The sequence below is a fragment of the Asterias rubens genome, chromosome 8, assembly GCF_902459465.1.
Source record: "Asterias rubens chromosome 8, eAstRub1.3, whole genome shotgun sequence".
In the NCBI taxonomy this organism is placed as follows: domain Eukaryota; kingdom Metazoa; phylum Echinodermata; class Asteroidea; order Forcipulatida; family Asteriidae; genus Asterias; species Asterias rubens.
This window is the reverse complement of record NC_047069.1, coordinates 1,321,984-1,340,269: the sequence shown is the minus strand read 5'-3', so window position 1 is coordinate 1,340,269 and position 18,286 is coordinate 1,321,984. Positions and strand designations below refer to the sequence as shown.

The 18,286-nt window shown below is 40.7% G+C and overlaps 1 protein-coding gene across 1 annotated transcript in view; it reads left to right on the top strand.

Annotated features, from left to right (window-relative positions):
* The window catches only part of LOC117293473, a 38,697-nt gene that overhangs the window by 12,848 nt on the left and 7,563 nt on the right, over window positions 1–18,286 (top strand). Inside the window, exon 3 of the mRNA XM_033775821.1 lies at window positions 3,606–3,648. Coding sequence (XP_033631712.1) covers window positions 3,606–3,648 — 43 coding nt within the window. The remainder of the gene's footprint in view (window positions 1–3,605; window positions 3,649–18,286) is intronic.

Here is an 18,286-nt window from a genome sequence, read left to right as displayed (position 1 = left end):
GGAAAGGGGTGTGTCTGTTTCTACCTCAATGATTAGACCATGGAGGTAGAAATCATCAGACCAAAGACTACCAAAAGACACTATGTATCTTTTGTATTTGACTTTCAGTGTACATATTGCTGTAAACAATCCGAGCATACATGTACCAGCGCATCTATTTTTAAATACAGCCTTAACAAAGGAAAGGGGTGGGTCTGTTTGGACGCTTTGCTCAAAGTACACTTGCATTGTATTAAACTACACGTACTTTGAAGTCAATGGTTTGTGTACAAAGACTTTAGTAAACACCAATTAAGGGGTTCACTTGTTGGTGTCACATGTTTAATTTCTTTCTTGGGAAAATAATTTGCGCTGAATGGTTGTGCAAAATGAAATTTTCCCGTCCAACCCAAATTGTCTTGTGTTCAAAATTTATTTATGTTGAGCTTGTCGACAATGACACGCTTGTTTTGTGCATAAGTCAATACATCACAAGCTTACATATTTCTTGCTACTTCTAGCACCAGCTTTAAAAGGAAGGTACACGTTTGGTAATTGTCAAAGACCAGTCTTCTCACTTGGTGTATCCCATCATAACCATAAAATAACAAACCTGTGAAAATTTGGGCTCAATTGGTCATCGAAGTTACGAGAAAATGATGAAAGAAAAAACACCCTTGTTGGACGAATTTGTGTGCTTTCAGATAAGAATAAAAGACTTCTAGCTAGAAGTCTTTTATTATTTTACTGAGAAGTTACCTCTTTCTCAAAAACTGGGTTACTTCAGAGGGAGTCGTTTCCCACAATGCTCGTTACCAAGTCAGTTTTCAAGTTAATATTTGTTATGAGTAATTACCAAACGTGTACCTTCCCTTTAAGCAGAAAGTTGTGCCTAACTTCCTGCTTGGGAAACACCAAGTGAGAATACTGGGCCCAATTTCATAGAGCTGCTTTTAAGCACAAAAATAAGTTAAGCATAACAAGATTATGCTAACCAGAATAAGGTTACCAGCCAAAACACTGTTTCACATGTACAATTTGTGACTGGTATCCTGCTAGTTTTTGCTCAGTAGGGATTTTTAAGCAGTATTTTCTGGTTTAAAAGTAACTCTGTGAAATTAGGCCCTTGTCTTTGGCAATAATACTAAAGGTGTCCAGTGGCTTTAACCTAAAGAAGCTGTGTTAATAAGGTGAGGTTATTGTGCAGAACCCGGTTATTCACAGTTAGCAGGTTTGATTCTTGTGTTTAAATGTAAATTACATTACTGAAGTTCGTGTTACTGTCAATGGCTTTATGAATGTACTATAGACTCTGCATGCAGCATACAGTAAATTGTGTATGCGGTGCTTAGTGCAGCGTGGCTTGCTCTGCCTAGAATTCTGAACTGATTATGTGTACAGCAGATCCTATGCCCTGCTGTGTAGTACGTTCACAGTAGGCGAGGTCGGGTGATGGCTGGTTTGTTATGATGTGGGGTGATGTAGAATACATATGAGGTGAGGTTAGGGTGTGGCTATATTGTGCAGTGCAGTGTTTTCCGTGGGTTTTTAAGTGGCATTCCGCAGCATGTATATATAGTCTTGCATTGAAAGCAAAGTTCATTTGTTATCTCTGTCTCTATGATTGGAAAAAAGTGTTTATCAGTTACTGCAACTGTAGTAATAATAATAGTACTCAATTTATATAGTGCCTAATTATAGTTATCTCTAGGTGCTTTACAAAGTATATCAAATAAATAATATGTTAAATATTTACAATTGTCTTTGTATGGTACGCGTATCAATATCAGAACAACATTTATCAACGTTTATGTACGTACAAATGATTTGACCAAAGCGTTAATTTCCATGCTTTTTCCTCTCAAACACTCTTGTTTTTTCCTCAGATCTCTATATATCATGCATTATTTTGTGTTGTGTTTGAAAAGATACTGGATAGCTTGAAATACACTTAAAGGGAAGGTACACGTTTGGTAATTACTCAAAACAAATATTAACTTAAAAACTGAATTGGTAACTAGCATTGGAGAGCTGTTGATAGTATAAAACATTGTGGGAAACGACTCCCTTTGAAGTAACATAGTTTTTGTAAAAGAGGTAATTTCTCACTAAAATATTATAAGACTTCTAACTAGAAGTCTGAGTCTTTTATTCCTATCTTTTAAAAGCCCCACTGTCATGTCTGTGCAATGTGGAGCATTCTATGGCTTTCTCTTGATAATTTGTGTGAAATAGTATAATTTCTGCGCTAGCTGTGCAAGTGAGGAACACCTAAATAACATGGAGTATGTATGCTCACAAGCAGAATTTCCCTGCTAATATGCTCGACATACATGTAAGCGCGGAATTCCCTGATTACGTAAGCGCCGATTCTTTTGAGCCATAATATTGGGCACTGTTTCTGCAGTATGTATCTAGCCTAAACCAAATCTGTATACTGGTAATTGTAAAAGTGCAGTGCAGTTTACATGTATGCCTAGTGCTTAAAGACACGGACACTATTGGCAATTGTCAAAGACTAGTCTTCTCACTTGGGTGTATCTCAACATATGCAAAAAATAACAAAACCTGTGGAAATTTGGACTCAATTGGTCATTGAAGTTGCAAGAAAATGAAAAAAGAAAAAACACCCTCGTTGTACAAAACAGATAGGAACAAAATTATTTTATTATTTTAGTGAGAAAATTACCTCTTTCTCAAAAACTACGTTACTTCAGAGGGAGTCGGTTCTCACAATGTTTTATATTATCAATAGCTCTCCGTTGCCCGTTACTAAGTAAGGTTTTATGCTATATTTTGAGTATTTACTAAACGTGTACAGTGCCTTTAATTGCATTCTGTTGTGGCTAGTTGTGATGTCATAGAAGATCCTTCCTCTCATGAATTATTCATGATCCTGGGATGAGATTTATGTCAAAATACACCATGATTAATTTAGATGCTGGTCATGAATAATTCAGTGTGCTACAGGAAGCAATCGGAGAGAAGTGCAGGCTGCATGGGCGTGGCACCCATTGTCAGCTGGAATGCATGGAAGGACAATGGTGTCAGGGATTTCTCGGAAATACAATCCGCAATTTGTTTGACATTTTGCTTTTGGTTGGGTTTGTGTACATTTATCGCCTGGTACCAAATTAATGGCATCGATATTTTTGGCCCGGAATAATTCAGTCAGTGCATTGAGAACTGATAGAGACCATACATTTCATGATAACTGATATTTTAACATGGTAACTAATACTATAACATGGAAACTGATACTATAACATGGTAACTGCTGATACTATAACATGGTAACCGATACTATTTATAACACGTCAACTGATACTATAACATGGTAACTGATACTATAATATGGTACAGATAATAACCATAAATAACACAGTAACTGATAACAACAAAGACAATGGTTTACATTTGAACTCTGTAGCAAAACAAAACCGAAACAAAAATAATGCAAAATAGTTGAGAATAGTGACAGATGCCTAGGACTGTGTGTTTGTACCAAAATCACGTCATGTTCAACAGGTTAGGTCATATTTACACACACACTATACAATTCTGTTTGTTGGATTGTTTATCAAAATTAATAATTTTGTTTATTTTCTTATTTCTTCTTTGTGCAGATCAAGTATATAATGCATGCGACCAGTGTATGAAAACGTTTTGGTAAGTATTATCTTTAACTAAATTGTATTTATATAATCAATGCATCCGGAATCATGATGTTTGCTTTACCCCTACTCCAATGTGTGATTTAACACTGTACACAGGCCTGATAGTTCACGGAGGCAACGCGGGCGATTGCCTCCATGCCCCCTGGACATTGCCTTGGTGCCCTCTGAAAAATCGCCAGTCGCAATTTACAATTTTTTTATAGAAGGGTGCCCTTTACCAAGGAGAGAATGCCTTGGTGCCCTTTCCCTTTCAAAATTGAATTATTCAGGCCTGCAGTGTAAAGTATACTCTCTGATTTTCTCAGGAAAATCTCTTTCCTGCTAGAACACTGAGCATGCCGAGTGTTGAGAAGCCTGCTCGAATTCTGTAATGCGCCGCGGTCACCACAAACAATTTAGTAGATTGCTTCAAACTTGCCTCGCGTTGATAACGCCAAGCACGATGATCAAATTTGTTGTGAACGTGCGTTCGTGATAAATTAAGTGGTGTTTGAGGAAAATATCAATTAACAAATTCCAAAATTAATTTTCAGTTATTAACACCTCCCCCCTATTTTAATATCATCCACATGGTTGTGAAGGATGCACTTTGCCTGTAGTCTGCAATATGATATCATGTGCGGAGATTCAAATTTACTCTGGACCGCAGGCCTGAGGCCAGTCATCTTAGCGTCGGGCCAGTAAACGCATTTAACCGGACAAGTCCGCTGGTTTTGTGGTTTGAGGGGAATAATAATACATTGTGCATGTACGGACCTACCAAGTCTCGCGCATTAGGCAAAGACACAACAGGCAGAAGAAGTGAGCGGAAGATTTTGGACCTCACTTTTAGTTGATTTTCTTTTTTATTTGGAAGGAAATAATCTGACACAATCGTATCTCCACATTAACCATCAGCATCTCCTGTGTACCTCATGTGAGTTTTAATTAGTCTGAAGAGGTTTTTGATGCATTTTGGAACACTTTTTGCACTTCTGTAATTTTTTTAATAAAAAAAAAGAAGAAAAAAAAAGGGCGGCGATTTCGAAACTTTCAAAAACCCTTGAAAAATCTCGCGTTTAGCTGGCCATTGGGCTTGGCATCTCTGCATGTACATGTGTTCCTCACTGTGTGATGGTTAGACTGCAGCCGTAGGACTTGCAATTACAAGGTTGTGGGTTCCAGTCCTAAAGCTAACCATGATTTCACAATGACTAGAATAAGTATTCGTCTACGAGTAGTTACTGAATCACGATTTCTTGATGTGTCCAATTCATGTTTATAGACGTTAGATCAATGTTTGTATAAGAGAGATTGGCCGTTGCCAGCTTGGTGTTTATATCCCCTTGTGGGAGTTTGCTGAGTTCCCTTAACAGGAAGATATCTAAACAAACAAATAAACAAACAAAGAAACAGTAAGCACATGAAAGTTAGATTGCCTTTTTGGTAAGCAGGGCGACATGGAAATGGTAATCACACAGTACATGTAAGCACAAAAGCGGCCGTTAAGCAGCTCTAAATGTATGAAATTTGGCCCTGCCTTGTTGTTGCACATTCCATTTTCAATATCCTGGCTAACTTTGCATTATGTAGCGTTGTGATTAAAAGCATGCTTAAAATGGACATATTCTGTTTGTGCATGGCAGACTTATAGTTAAAAAAGAATCGTGATGTAACTGTCGACCATAAACATTCCAGAATGTGTATTGTTGACTTTGCATTCAGTGGTTTTAAAGCATGCTTAAAATGATCAAATTCTATTTGTGCATGGCAGACTTGTAGTTAAAAAGCTCTGAGGATGTGTAACTGTCGACCATAAACATGCACACACCCTGTCATTACGTGCATCTTCTGTGTGAAAAACAGATACATGAAACTGCTATTTAATTCCACAAGAGACTCATCGCCACAATGCGACCTTGCTCATATTTCCTCTCAATTATCAACCGTGCGGTGCTTAGAGCGGTGTAACTTCCCCACCCTTCCACCCCCCCCCCTTCGATCTGAAAACAAAACTTGCTGATACACCACTGTGCACCCCTTGACAGCTGGCAGTGAGCCACACGCAATTGCACATTGTTAATGTTCACGCCCGTTTTAAAGATAGGTTTCTACATGCGTAACTGAAGTTAGGTTTCTGCATGCCTAACTGAGAGATTTCATTTCATAACATTCTTCATCTGCCTGTACCCAGTGTGTGACCACGGTGGGCGGTGCCAGGCGGGCCTGCCCAGAAACTAACAAATTTTACTCAGCACTCCGAGCAAATGTACCCAGCACAGATTTCCCCCAGATAACACTTTAACAATGATGGCCCCATATATCTAAACATGAATAATTTTGATGAACCACTCGCCAACGGTGGACTTATTTGGATTTAGCTACAACACTGCCTGTACCCATCCCTATTAAAACAAATTCAGCACTCAAACATCCATCTTTAGATCAGTGGCCCTCGTGTGGCCAAACACACCCCATAGTATTTTTGATTGTGTGATTGAGATTGAGGTAAAGGAGGTGGGAGTTGAATACTAGCTTCTTCAAATTCATATCCCCACCCCTCCCCTCTTCTTTTAACCCTTTCATCCTCAATTTATTTTAGTGATAAATTAATCTACCTGGCAAGTAGACACACACATGATGTTACCGCAAACCAAATATGTATTGATACCTCACCATGCAATGCCCCATATTGTTGTTGTTTACTCATTTCTTTTGCAAAATGGGACCCCCTAAAACAGGTCACAATAGCACCCTCCAACATCCTGTTTTTTCAACTGAAAGCCATTTGGCAATGCGGTCGTTATTTTTTGTTTTACAACAAACTTTTCTGAAGAGATTTAAACCAGTTGCTGTTGACTGGTCATCACATGAGAGAGTTAACAAACCCACTACCTGTAATACACTACCCGGTACCGCTTTTGTGTTGGCAAAGTGCCGAACACAATGCAGTGTGCTTACATTGGCATTGGGAGGTCCATAGTAAAGACTGGATTGGAGGTTGGAGACTATCTGATTCCACCTATCTGAAGTTCACATCCCCGCCCCTTCCTTTTCTATTAACAAACCCACTAATACCTACTAAGAGTAGCAGGCAGATAGGCGATGGATCATTCAGTGTTTTCGGGCCAACTCTCTGGAACACATTACCACGTACCCTAAGGTCCTCTCCAACAGTTTCTGCTTTCAAACGCAACCTCAAAACTTATTTATTCTAGTGTATTTTAATTATTTGCTTTTGTTTGTGTGTAAAGCGCAATGGTCATTTTTATTTTATTTGCGCTATATAAGAGCTGGATTTTATTATTACACCACCCTGTACCCCTTAGGCCTATGCAATGCGGTGTGCTCACATGGGTAGAGGTTCAAGACTGAATTCTACCTTTCTGAAATGCACATCCCCACCCCTCCCCTCTTCTACACGTATAAACAAACTCACACCACCCGTACCCATTACATGTGTTGACGCAGTGCCTAAACACAATGTGCTTGCAGTGGTAGGCCCATTTTGAAGATAGAGGAGGTTTGGGGCTGAATTCTATAATGTACCTTTCTCAAATTCAGATCCCCACCCCTCCCCCTCTTCTATTAACAAAACCACTAATAACACCACCCCATAACCCTGATGTGTTGGCGCAGTGCCAAATACAATGCAATGTGCTTACTTACATTGGTAGGCACATTTTGAAGATTGGAGTTTGGAGACTTAATTCTAGCTTTCGCAAATTCACATCATAATAATTTGCAACATTTATATAGTGCTTTATACATAGTGTTTCTAAGTGCTTTTCTATAAACAATCCCACTAATAAACGACCCCCTATCCTGTATGTGTTGGCACAGTGCCGAATACAATGTGCTTGCCTTCGTAGGTCCATTTTAAAGACAGAGGGAGGGGGGGGGTGGGTTTCTTCTTAAGTGGCTGAGAGAATGAATAGTCCGCGAAGCTGACACTCAGGAAGGAAGCAAAGTCTTGATTCGTCAAGCTTTCAATTAGAAACTCAATGTTTCCCCCTGCCGCTAGCAACTCTCATGACAGAGCCAATTGTCAGGCGGCTCTCGCTCCACTGATACATGTTCCGCCCTATTCCCGATGGGGGCCGTACACGTGGCCGTGTCCCTGCCCAAGCGCCAGCTCACTCCACGCTCGCCCCGATGCTGGGTTCGTTCTGACCCACGCCTGACCTCACCCCTCGTAGTCCCAGGTGACCGAGGCCTACTGATTCTGTGCCTGGTTTGAGTTTAAGAGTGGCGCTTCTGGTGCCCGGTGCCCATCCATGGCAATTAACATCAAGTTTCACCCCTGAAGGGACTTTTTTCTCCTCTATCTTTTTTGTGACAATGATGTGGTTAAGATTAAGGTATGTACATTGCGTTTAAAGGGTTTTGATACCTTTTGTAGATAAATTTTGTGGCCATGACATGAATCCCTACTCACTGTGAATGAAGATGTATGTACTACCATGGAGCAATTATCTAGTTTATTGATCCATGGTAAATACATTGTATAACTTACCTGTAGAAGTTGACAATGATGTGGTTAAGATTAAGGTACATTATGTACAACGACTAAATAAGGGTTTTGATACCTTTTGTAGATCACTAGTACTTAGTGGATCAAGTTTTTGGCCATGACAAGTTGCTTATAATCACTTAGGCCATGATTGGAAACACAAAGTCTTTCCCGTGGATCTTGCTAGGGCTTTAGGCCTACAACATTTCTTTCTGAGAATTTGACATACATGTGTAAAGGGTTTTGATACCCTTTGTAGATCAAGTTCTTAGCAGTGACATGAATCCCTACTCACTGTCAATGAAGATACGTTATGTAATATAATTTACCTGTAGAAGTTTCAGCTTCATATATTGTAAGTCATAAAGTTTTCGAGAAAAACAAAGTGAGAATCACAGAGCAATGTTTTCAGGAGAGCCGCGTAAATCCGTTAAACAAATTTGTCTCCTGAGACAAAATATTTGTCGTGAGTTTTGTTTACACTATTTGAAGGGAAGCTTTCTACTATCATTACCTTTAAACTGTGCAAGTTTAATGTACATCTGTGAACGTTTTGTGTCGTTACTGTCGAACAAAAAGTATCCAAACCCTTTAAAGCTAGATGCCCTGAGATGGAAGCTGTAGAGATGCAAACCATTAGGAAAGTGAAGGCTGTTAAATTGCCCAGACCTATTTTTTATTAGTTTTGGCTGAAAATGCGTGGTTGGATGCAAATTGGAGGTGACAGTTTGCATTAAATAACATGTAAGATTATTAATGCAGTATGATGGTAGCGAGATTTATACCACTTGTGGTTGGGCATCAATCAGCTACGGTTTATTTCCCTTCGAATCAACATGGTGGTTTAACAAAATTAGGCAATTAAAATAAGGTATTTTCTTGAAGTTGATGGACATGTACTAAACCATGACAGCATTGATGTTCATGTGTAGCATGGCACAGGATAGCTAGAAATGAGAGGGCGTATTTGTAAACACCTGATCGTTTATATTATTGTTCTCCAGGCAATCATGTAGGCAATTTCCTCCACCATGCCCCCGGTCATTGTCTGGGTGTCCCTTTGAATGTTCCAATAGAAATTTACAACTTCCTCAAAGAGGTGCCCTTTACCATGAAGAAAATGATGCCTCGGTGAAAGGACTTTTTCAGATAAAACATTCAATGTCTTCCCCTCAGCAGCCGATTTCACGAAACGCTTAGATTAATCCTATCTCGAGTTAAGACGGGTAACCCGTGCTAACTTAGGACGGGTTCAATGCGTCTTAACGTCTTCGGATGCGCAAGTTTAACTCGTCCTAAGCCCTAAGTTTAATCCCAAGTTAGGAAGAGTTTGGTGAGATCGACGGCTGCTCCTGGAAGCAAAGAATTGGGCCTTACGGAAGCAAAGTATTTCCGCGCCTTTGTCAAACAATTTTTTATGGGTAAGCAGGGAGTTTGTTATTGTGCGCGTGCAATGATACTCCACATCACTAAGCATTTCTCCCTAACACAGCTACATGTAGCGCAGAAATTTTGCGTGCACTCTTAGTGGAGAAAGGTTGTTAGCGCAGAATTCATCGGTAAGCAGAGCCATGAAATAAGGCCCTGCATGTCATCACAACAGAATGAGGGCTAAAGGAAAAAATACCCCTCTCTTGGCTACTTAGAAATCTTCCAGGCCCAAGTAATTCATTGTTGTTGTTATGATGTATTATTATTTTTATTGTTATTTTCTTGGTGCTGACATCCAAATGGATCACCACTGCCTGTAGTAATATATTTCCACGAAAGACAGTAAGTAAGCCCAGTCTGATTGAAGTGCTAGGTCAGGGTACCTCCCGACACTATTCATAGTGTAGGGTGCCTTGATAAGCATTGAGGTAATTACATGAGTGAGCTGTTACCGGATCAAATGATCTATCGTAAGGGTCTTGGTTAGTGTCTTCTTAATGGCACTGGATACTATTGGTAATGACTCAAAATAAGTGTTAGCATAAAACCTTACTTGTTAAAGGGAAGGTACACGTTTGGTTATTACTCAAAACAAATATTAACTTAAAAACTGACTTGGTAACGAGCATTGGGGAGCTGTTGGTAGTATGAAACATTGTGGGAAACGACTCCCTCTGAGGTAACATAGTTTTTGAGGTAATTTCTCACTAAAATAAGAAAAGCTAGCTAGAAGTCATTCCTATCTGAAAGCACACAAATTCGTCCAACAAGGGTGTTTTTTCTTTCATCATTTTCTCGCAACTCCAGTGACCAATTGAGCTCAAATTTTGACGGGCTTGTAATTTTATGCTTATGATGGGATACACCAAGTGAGGACACCGGTCTGTGACAATTACCAAACGTGTAACTTCCCTTTAACAAGCAACTGGGAGCTGTTGATAGTATAAAACATTGTGATAAACAAGACCCTCCGAAGTATCATAGTTTTTTAGAAAGAGGTAATGTCTCACTTTTTATTAGGCATCTAAAAGCACACATATTATTTGTGCAACAAGGGTGTTTTTGATTTCATTATTCTCTTGCAACTTCGATGACCAATTGAGTCAAAATTTTCACAGTTTGTTTTTTTATGCATTGTTGGTATACACCAAGTGAGAGTACTTATAGAGTATAATTATTACCAAAGGTGGCCAGTGCCTTGAAATTTCTCTCTTTGCGCTAAACTTTTTTCTACTACTTTCATTGCAAACATCCGGAAGAGCTTGGCATTGGTTACCCCGATTAATACCCACTTGTACGTCGTTACCACCTGTGATTAAGCTTTCTGCTCAGTTCCTCTTCATGCGGCGTGGATTAATTAAAGAAGTGCAAAGTCTGGTGTTTTTGTGATGAATGTTTTGGTTTTGCAGTGTGACGTTGGATCGTGGGAAAGTGAGATCTGTCACTGTTGATACTCGTACATGTTTCAGGTCTTGTGATAACTTTAGGGACTTTTCGTTTCGGCGACGGATGGTTCTGCGACGGTTGCTCAGCTAAACGTTGTCGTTTTCAGCACAACGAAGATTCATCCCAAGTACTGTCGTAGAAATTGAGGGACGACCGTCCTCAAAGCCGACGCATGCGCAGATGACGCCAAATGTCATCTTTACCGTCGCAGAACCATCCGTCATCGAAAACGAAAAGTCCCTTTTGTCTCTTGAGTAGGCCTTGTAGCGTCTATGATCACTTGCTATGGAAGTGTTGAATACTAATAGTAATAATAATAATAAGACTTGTAATGCGCACATATCCACCCTGCTGGGTGTTCAAGGCGCAGTAAAACCAAAAACAAAACAAAAACAAAACACAACACAAAGAAAAACAGACACAACAAAATTAGTCATTGAAAACCTGTGACATAAGATAAGTTTTGAGAAGAGACTTGAACTTTGCGGTACAAACACAAGATCGAAGATTAAGTGGTAGAGAGTTCCAGATGCGTGGCGCGGCTGAAGAAAAAGACCTGTCACCCCATGAGTGTCGAGACTTGGGTTCAATGAGGAGAAACATGGAACTTGATCGAAGATTCCTTGATGAATAGGCTGAATAGGCTTCCAAACAACTCGATCAAGTGATCTACATGTACATGTATTGTACATTCTTTCCTGAAAACCAGTGAGTTTAATATCCTTTACTCTTCTTCTCACTTCTTGTACCCCCGGTCTAGTAATCAGCCCTCTTTGAGGTAGAGTCGGTGTACTGGTATCTTTCCTCTGTCTCCTTCTCCCTTTAGGACCCTTGTTCGAATCTCGCTGGGGCACTACATGTATGTGCACTGGAATAATAATCTTTGGTTTTCCTCCCATGTCTAAAACTGAAACTCCTTTCCTTGTCTTCTCTACATGGTGTATAAATGTGTATTGGTACACATCTTTCCTTGCCTTCCACATTTAGGACCCTGGTTCGAATCTCACTGGGGCACTACATGTGCATTGGGTTTTACAGTTCCTACCTAACTGCATGGGTTTTCCCTGGAATAATAATCTTGGGTTTTCCTCCCACATCTAAAACTGAAACTCCCTTCCTGGTCTTTTCTACATGGTGTAAAAATGTGTAGTGGTACACATCTTTCCTCTGCTTCCACCTTTAGGACCCTGGTTTGAATCTCACTGGGGCACTACATGTGCATTGGGTTTTTCAGTTCCTACCTAACTGCATGGGTTTTCCCTGGAATAATAATCTTGGGTTTTCCTCCCACATCTAAAACTGAAACTCCCTTCCTTGTCTTCTCTACATGGTGTGAAAATGTGTAGTGGTATCTTTCCATGCCTAGGACTCTGGTTCGAATCACACTGGGGCACTGTGTGGATTTGGGTTTTGAGTCCTAAGGTTTGCAGTTAAAAGTGAGACTTCCTTTTCAGTTAAAAGTGAGACTTCCTTTTCAGTTAAAAGTGAGACTTCCTTTTCAGTTAAAAGTGAGACTTCCTTTTCAGTTAAAAGTGAGACTTCCCTTCCTTGTCTTCTCCCCATTGGGTTCTTGGGTTCTTGAATGTACAGAATTGTCACCAAGTACTTTCTGTCAATGCTGTCAGCAACACGTGAATGGATTCTTGCTACTAATGAAGTAGCTCTTAAAGCAGTTTATAGCGAGGATTGTGCCTACAAACACTAACTGACAGTTGAACCTCTTCACTAATTTACAAACATTGTGTTTGTTCATTAAAATGAGTAAAACAATTTTTTTGTATATCCAAAACTCAAAGTTTGAAAACAGTGAAGGTTTTTCCCCACTTTTTTCTTATGACTCAAATAACCAAATGAGCTTAAACTTTCACAGGTGAGGTTTATTAATTCATGTAAATGTTGGGTCACATCATGTGTGGATACTGGTCTTTGACAATTACCAATGTGACGCATGTGCTTTAAAATAGTTGCTTTCAAAGCACTCATGAATTTACAGTATTTACAGGATGTAGATGACACTACCTACTTGTTGGCCCGCAAGTCGGAGGGCCGCCAGCCGAGGCCCCGAGGCGCAACGAGAGTGAAGGCCGGCTCCGGTCCAGCCGAGGCGGGATCTCCGTCCCCCACGAGCGTTACACTCGTCGGAGAGGTGACTCGTGGGGGCGTAGATCAGATGTTTTTATCTGCTGTTTTGACAATCTGCTTTTCATTTTGAAGTAGGGAAGGTGGGTGTGGGTGTTGGTAAGTCAAGCACGTCAAGAGAGCTCAAAACAACGAATAAAAATACTGAGAATTTCTTTCGCCCGATCTCTGCAATGTCCCCCCACCTCTTACAAAAACATGAGAGCATTGAGGAAGGGTTCTTTGTATGTGTGAATCGCAAATGATGAGTGTTATTGTTTCTTTGGTCGGAAGAGAGAGCTGATAACAACGGGGAAAAAACATTGATACATTTCTTTAAAGCCAACGATGCAACGCCCCCCCCCCCATCCCCACCCTTTACAAAAACATTTGAGGCAGGATTCTGTATGTGGGTTGCAAAAGATGAGTGTTATTTTTTTTGTGGTGGGAAGACATTTTTCCACGATTTCGTTTGCTGACTTTCAATGACACCTCGCTGACAGGAAACAACTTCACTGCTGCATAGCGAATTCTGAAAACAGTTGAAGCATTGACATGATTGAGGAAGGATTCTGTATGAAAATTTATGTGTGGATCGCAAAAGATGAGTGTTAATCTTTTTTTTGGTCGGAAGACTTTTTTTCCAAACTTCGTTGGCTGACTTTCGATGACGCCTCGCCGACAGGAAACAACTCCACTACTCTATATGAATGCTAGCACTAGACCTGTTTGTTCACGTTTAGAGGCCTGCATGTTTTTCCCAGCAGGTTTTTTTCCTTCTTCTTTAAACGAACTAAAGGTCACTTCCAGGAATTTGGCCCTGAATCTTTTCAAGAAGTGTGACACTGGTGTCACTCATCGCCTTCTGCTCTGATTAATAAACGGAGGGGGCTGCGGTTTGGGATTTGACCCCTCACTTAACCCTCAGCGATTGCCCCCCTCTCATCAGTAATCAAGTGCCTCTAAGATTCTGGGTCATTTTGGTGACAAATGTCGATTTAGATGATTCCCTGATTTTGTTATGGGATTATTCCTTGGAGTAGTTTCCGAGATATTATTTCAATGTGTACCAGCCTTGAAACAAGCCTGGGGCTGATTTCACAAAGAGCTAAGATTGATCTTTACTTCAAATCAATCGTAGTTGCTACGTGAAGTGTGATGACACAATACACATCACTATGGTCAGGACAGGCCTGTGACTTCACGGAGGCAACGAAGGCGATTGCCTCCGTGTCCCCTGGCCATTGCCTTAGTGCCCTTGCCCTTTCAAAAACTAAGCATACAGCCCTGACTATGGTAATACTGACAATTTGTCTTGCGATGAACTTAATTGTTTCATGAAATTAGCCCCTGATTCTTAACAGAGGCAATGAATGCAATTGCCTCGATGCCCCCTGGTCATTGCCTTGGTGCCCTTAAAATCTTCATACTCATAGGATGCCCTTTACCAAGGAGAAAATGTCTTGACCGAGGAGGGTAATCATTCCACATTGATCATCATCTTCTCTTTTAAGGTCCCCTCAGGTAAACAGTGCAAAACACATTTGAGGATTCCCTGGTGCTATTGCCAGAAATTAATACAATAATTTCATGTATGCGATCTGTTCACACAGTCACACACCCAAGCTTTCTATTGTACAGCAATGCCTTCAGTAGGGTGCAGTCATGGCAGATGGGTAAAAATTATGCAGGCCAGCTCAGGACATTCCATTAGTACCGTTGACTTTTGTGTGGTGAGTGCTTACTTGTATTAAAGGCGGTCTTACAGCGACTTCCCTTAGAACCAACTGGGCCCAATTTCATGGCTCTGCTTACCGTAAGCACAGAATCGGCGCTTACGGAAGCAGGGAATTATGTGCTTACGGCAAGCGTATTTCTCGGGTTAGCGGCGAATTTTAGCTTCTGTGCGTGCGTACTCCCTGCTACTATAGGCATTCTGCGCTTACAAAGCTAGCTCAGAAACTCGGCGCTTGCAAAGTTAACGGGGAATCGTGACCGTAAGCGCAGAATTCGGCGGTAAGCAGAGCCATGAAATTGGGCCCTGGTCTGTTGGCCAGATGCCAGCCAAAAAACAGGAGTACCCGTCAGAGTTTTCTTGTAGCGGTCTGGCTGGCTTGAGTTCGGTTTTGAAAAGCATCTCTATTTAGTATAAAGTATGGACTAATGAAAAAGCAGGCTGAATAGTGAGAGCTACTGGTCTTGTTGGCTAGTCATAACATTCCTGTAATCATATTCAGCTCCCTTGGCTGCAGTGGTGCTTTTTTAAATACAAAAGGCTTCTTTAAATACAAAACCAACCTCTTCCACGCAGGTACCCATTTCTACCCTTTTGGTGCAACAATAAGGAAGTGTCTTGCTCAAGGAGACAAGTGTCAAGACCAGGATTCGAACCCACACCCCGTTGAATAAACAACTTGAATCCGATGCTCTAAACAGCTCTGCAAAAACACCATATAGTTTTGTGAAATTTTAGAGTGAAAAACTAAAGGATTGGCATGTTGTTAGGCTTCCTAAAACGTTGCTCAAATTGCCCTTTATTTATGATCTTGGGGCCTCCATTGGGAGTTTTGAGCCCCAAGCTAATTTTTTAAATGTAATTTTTTTCCCCAATTTTTTTTATTGTCCCCTTGATGCTCGAGCCTTGACACTTTGCAATAATATTATTACTAATTTGGGGTTGAAGGATGAGTCATGAACCGGTTTTGCCCTCTCTGACTTGTGCTGCAGCGGGACCCGGGCCAACTCAAAAGGCCCCTCCTTTTTCCCCTTCCTTGTGTTTTCATATTTCATTCGCCTTGAAATGAAATACGTTCTTCCTTTTTAAATGTTTGAGCTGGGAGCATTATACTGTGTCTGTACACTCTTGTACTAACCATAGAGCAACTTGCTTTATGTACTTACCCAGTGCCCTGGGCATGTAAACTTACAAACCACCTGCAACAAAGTCTCTAGACTGGTCCCCTGTCCTTACAGGTACTGGCTTAACAGAACCAGCGATATCATTTGATACATCATACATGTACAGTGTATTACATTGTACATGTACCACAGGACCAAGTGACGTCAGATGTTCAGTTGGACTTGATTTCAAGTCTGAGATCACAGATATTCCTCTGCATCAGCCACTAAAAACAGGAAAACGCCCCAACAGATTAGCTATCACGCACCCCAACTCGCAATCTGGAAGGCTAATAACATGAATACCAGAGGTTAGTCAACAAGAGGGTGGTACATGTATTTCGGGCAATAATGTGTTGGCTAGTGGGTAGACTAAAACCACAATCGCAGACTTGGAACCAAGTCTAATGTTGAGGCTACAAAGCCTCTTACCTTGACTGTGATTCTTTAGACTTGCATGTTGCGCTGATTGCATTATTATAACTCAGGGTAGGGGACAATGTGCCTTTGATTGAATTGTATGTAGGTGAAGATTTAGAGAGAGAGAGGTCCCACGGTGCCCGGGGTCGTCTCCAAATGCTGGCTTTTTTACTTGTTACCCTGTCATGGTCAAACCCCCACCATCAGAAAAGGGGACAACTCCAACTTTTCTTAAAGGGTTTTGGTATTTTTTGTACTACACAAAAGACAAACGTCGTCCCCAGATTTACACTAAACTTACAGGGTTTAACGATAATGGTGGTAGAGAGCTTCCCTTTAAATATTACTTGCTGAGGTCCTGTAGTTTTGAGAAAGCAATTTGGTAAAACAATTTCACAAACATATTTGGTCTCAGTTATACGTTAATTATTAGTCTGTACAACAAATTTTTGCGACTCTCCTGAAAACATTGCTCTGTGATTTACCTTTCTTAAGGTCTAGATGTTCAAACTTGCAACTAAATTACTTTTTTCGGTGGTATGAATTCTCAAGTCTTAAAAAACGACTTCATAAAAACACCCAACTAATTTGTTTTTGCCACAATTTTATTATTAAAAAAACGCTATTGTGCTGAGAGAAAAAAAAAATCCATTCCAAAGACACCATTGTCAAGAACAGACATAGTGTGACGGCCAGCCCTGGAGTTTTTCCAGCATTGTTACCTTTCTACGATCTTAGCCCAATACAAATAATACAAACTACAGGGGCCTACACCCCCCACAAAAACACAAAACCTTCATTATTTGTGTGTATTTTGGCAGACCCAGCCAGAGTGCATGTATTAAGGTTAGGGTGTGTTCACTAGCAACAAAACACCACCCTCGAAAAGTAGTTCAGGGTTGGGCACCATTGTGTCAATGGCCAGTCAAAAATAAAAACTAGTTACCTTTGTGTAGGAGGTCGATTTGCTAAGGTGGCTTGAAAACTTTTTAATTTTTTTCATTTTCAAAAATACTCTGACTTTGAATCTTACCATAGTTGAGCGGTCGATTTCAGAAAGAGTTAGGACTACAATCCCGGCCATATCTCGTTGGGCCCCCTTTCAATGTTGGTTCCAATTGCCAATCTTATTCTGCGTTACAGTAACTTCTGCGTTACAGTCCACATTGAGCGGGGGGCAGGTGGCGGGGGACAAATTTGTGATTGTCAATTGGAAGTGGACAGGGAATTGCAGGCCTGATACTTCACGGAGGCAACGAAGGCGATTGCCTCCGTGGCCCCTGGTCATTGACTTGGTGCCCTTGAAATGCTCCAGTACAAATTTGCAATTTCATCATTGTGTGCCCTTGCCAAGAAGAAAATGCCTTGGTGCCCTTGCCCTTTCAAAAACGAAGCAAAAACAGCCCTGGAATTGTATTATGCAATGTTAGGAATGGGTGGCCAAAGCATTTTGGCCGGGATTGTAGTCCTGGGAGATATGAAAAACGTATCTAGTCCTGAGTTAGGACGAGTAACTGGCCTAACTAGAGATAAGCCTAGTCTTAACTCATTGTGAAATCTACCCCAAGTACTTATATTGACCATAACAAGTTACTTTGTGAACAACACTGTAGCTGCTTCTGTTTTGGGAAAGGATTCCCTTCGAAGTTGGTTTTGATATTTTTCTCCCCATCACAATTAAATCTGAGAATTGTCTCGTGCGTGAATCAGTTCTCAGTTTTCTGTATTTGGCGTCTGTTCAAAAATGCTACGGCCAGAGATTGTACCTGCTGTCACCTCACTAAACGTGGCTGGATTCTATGTTCATGTGAAAATACCAAGTCTG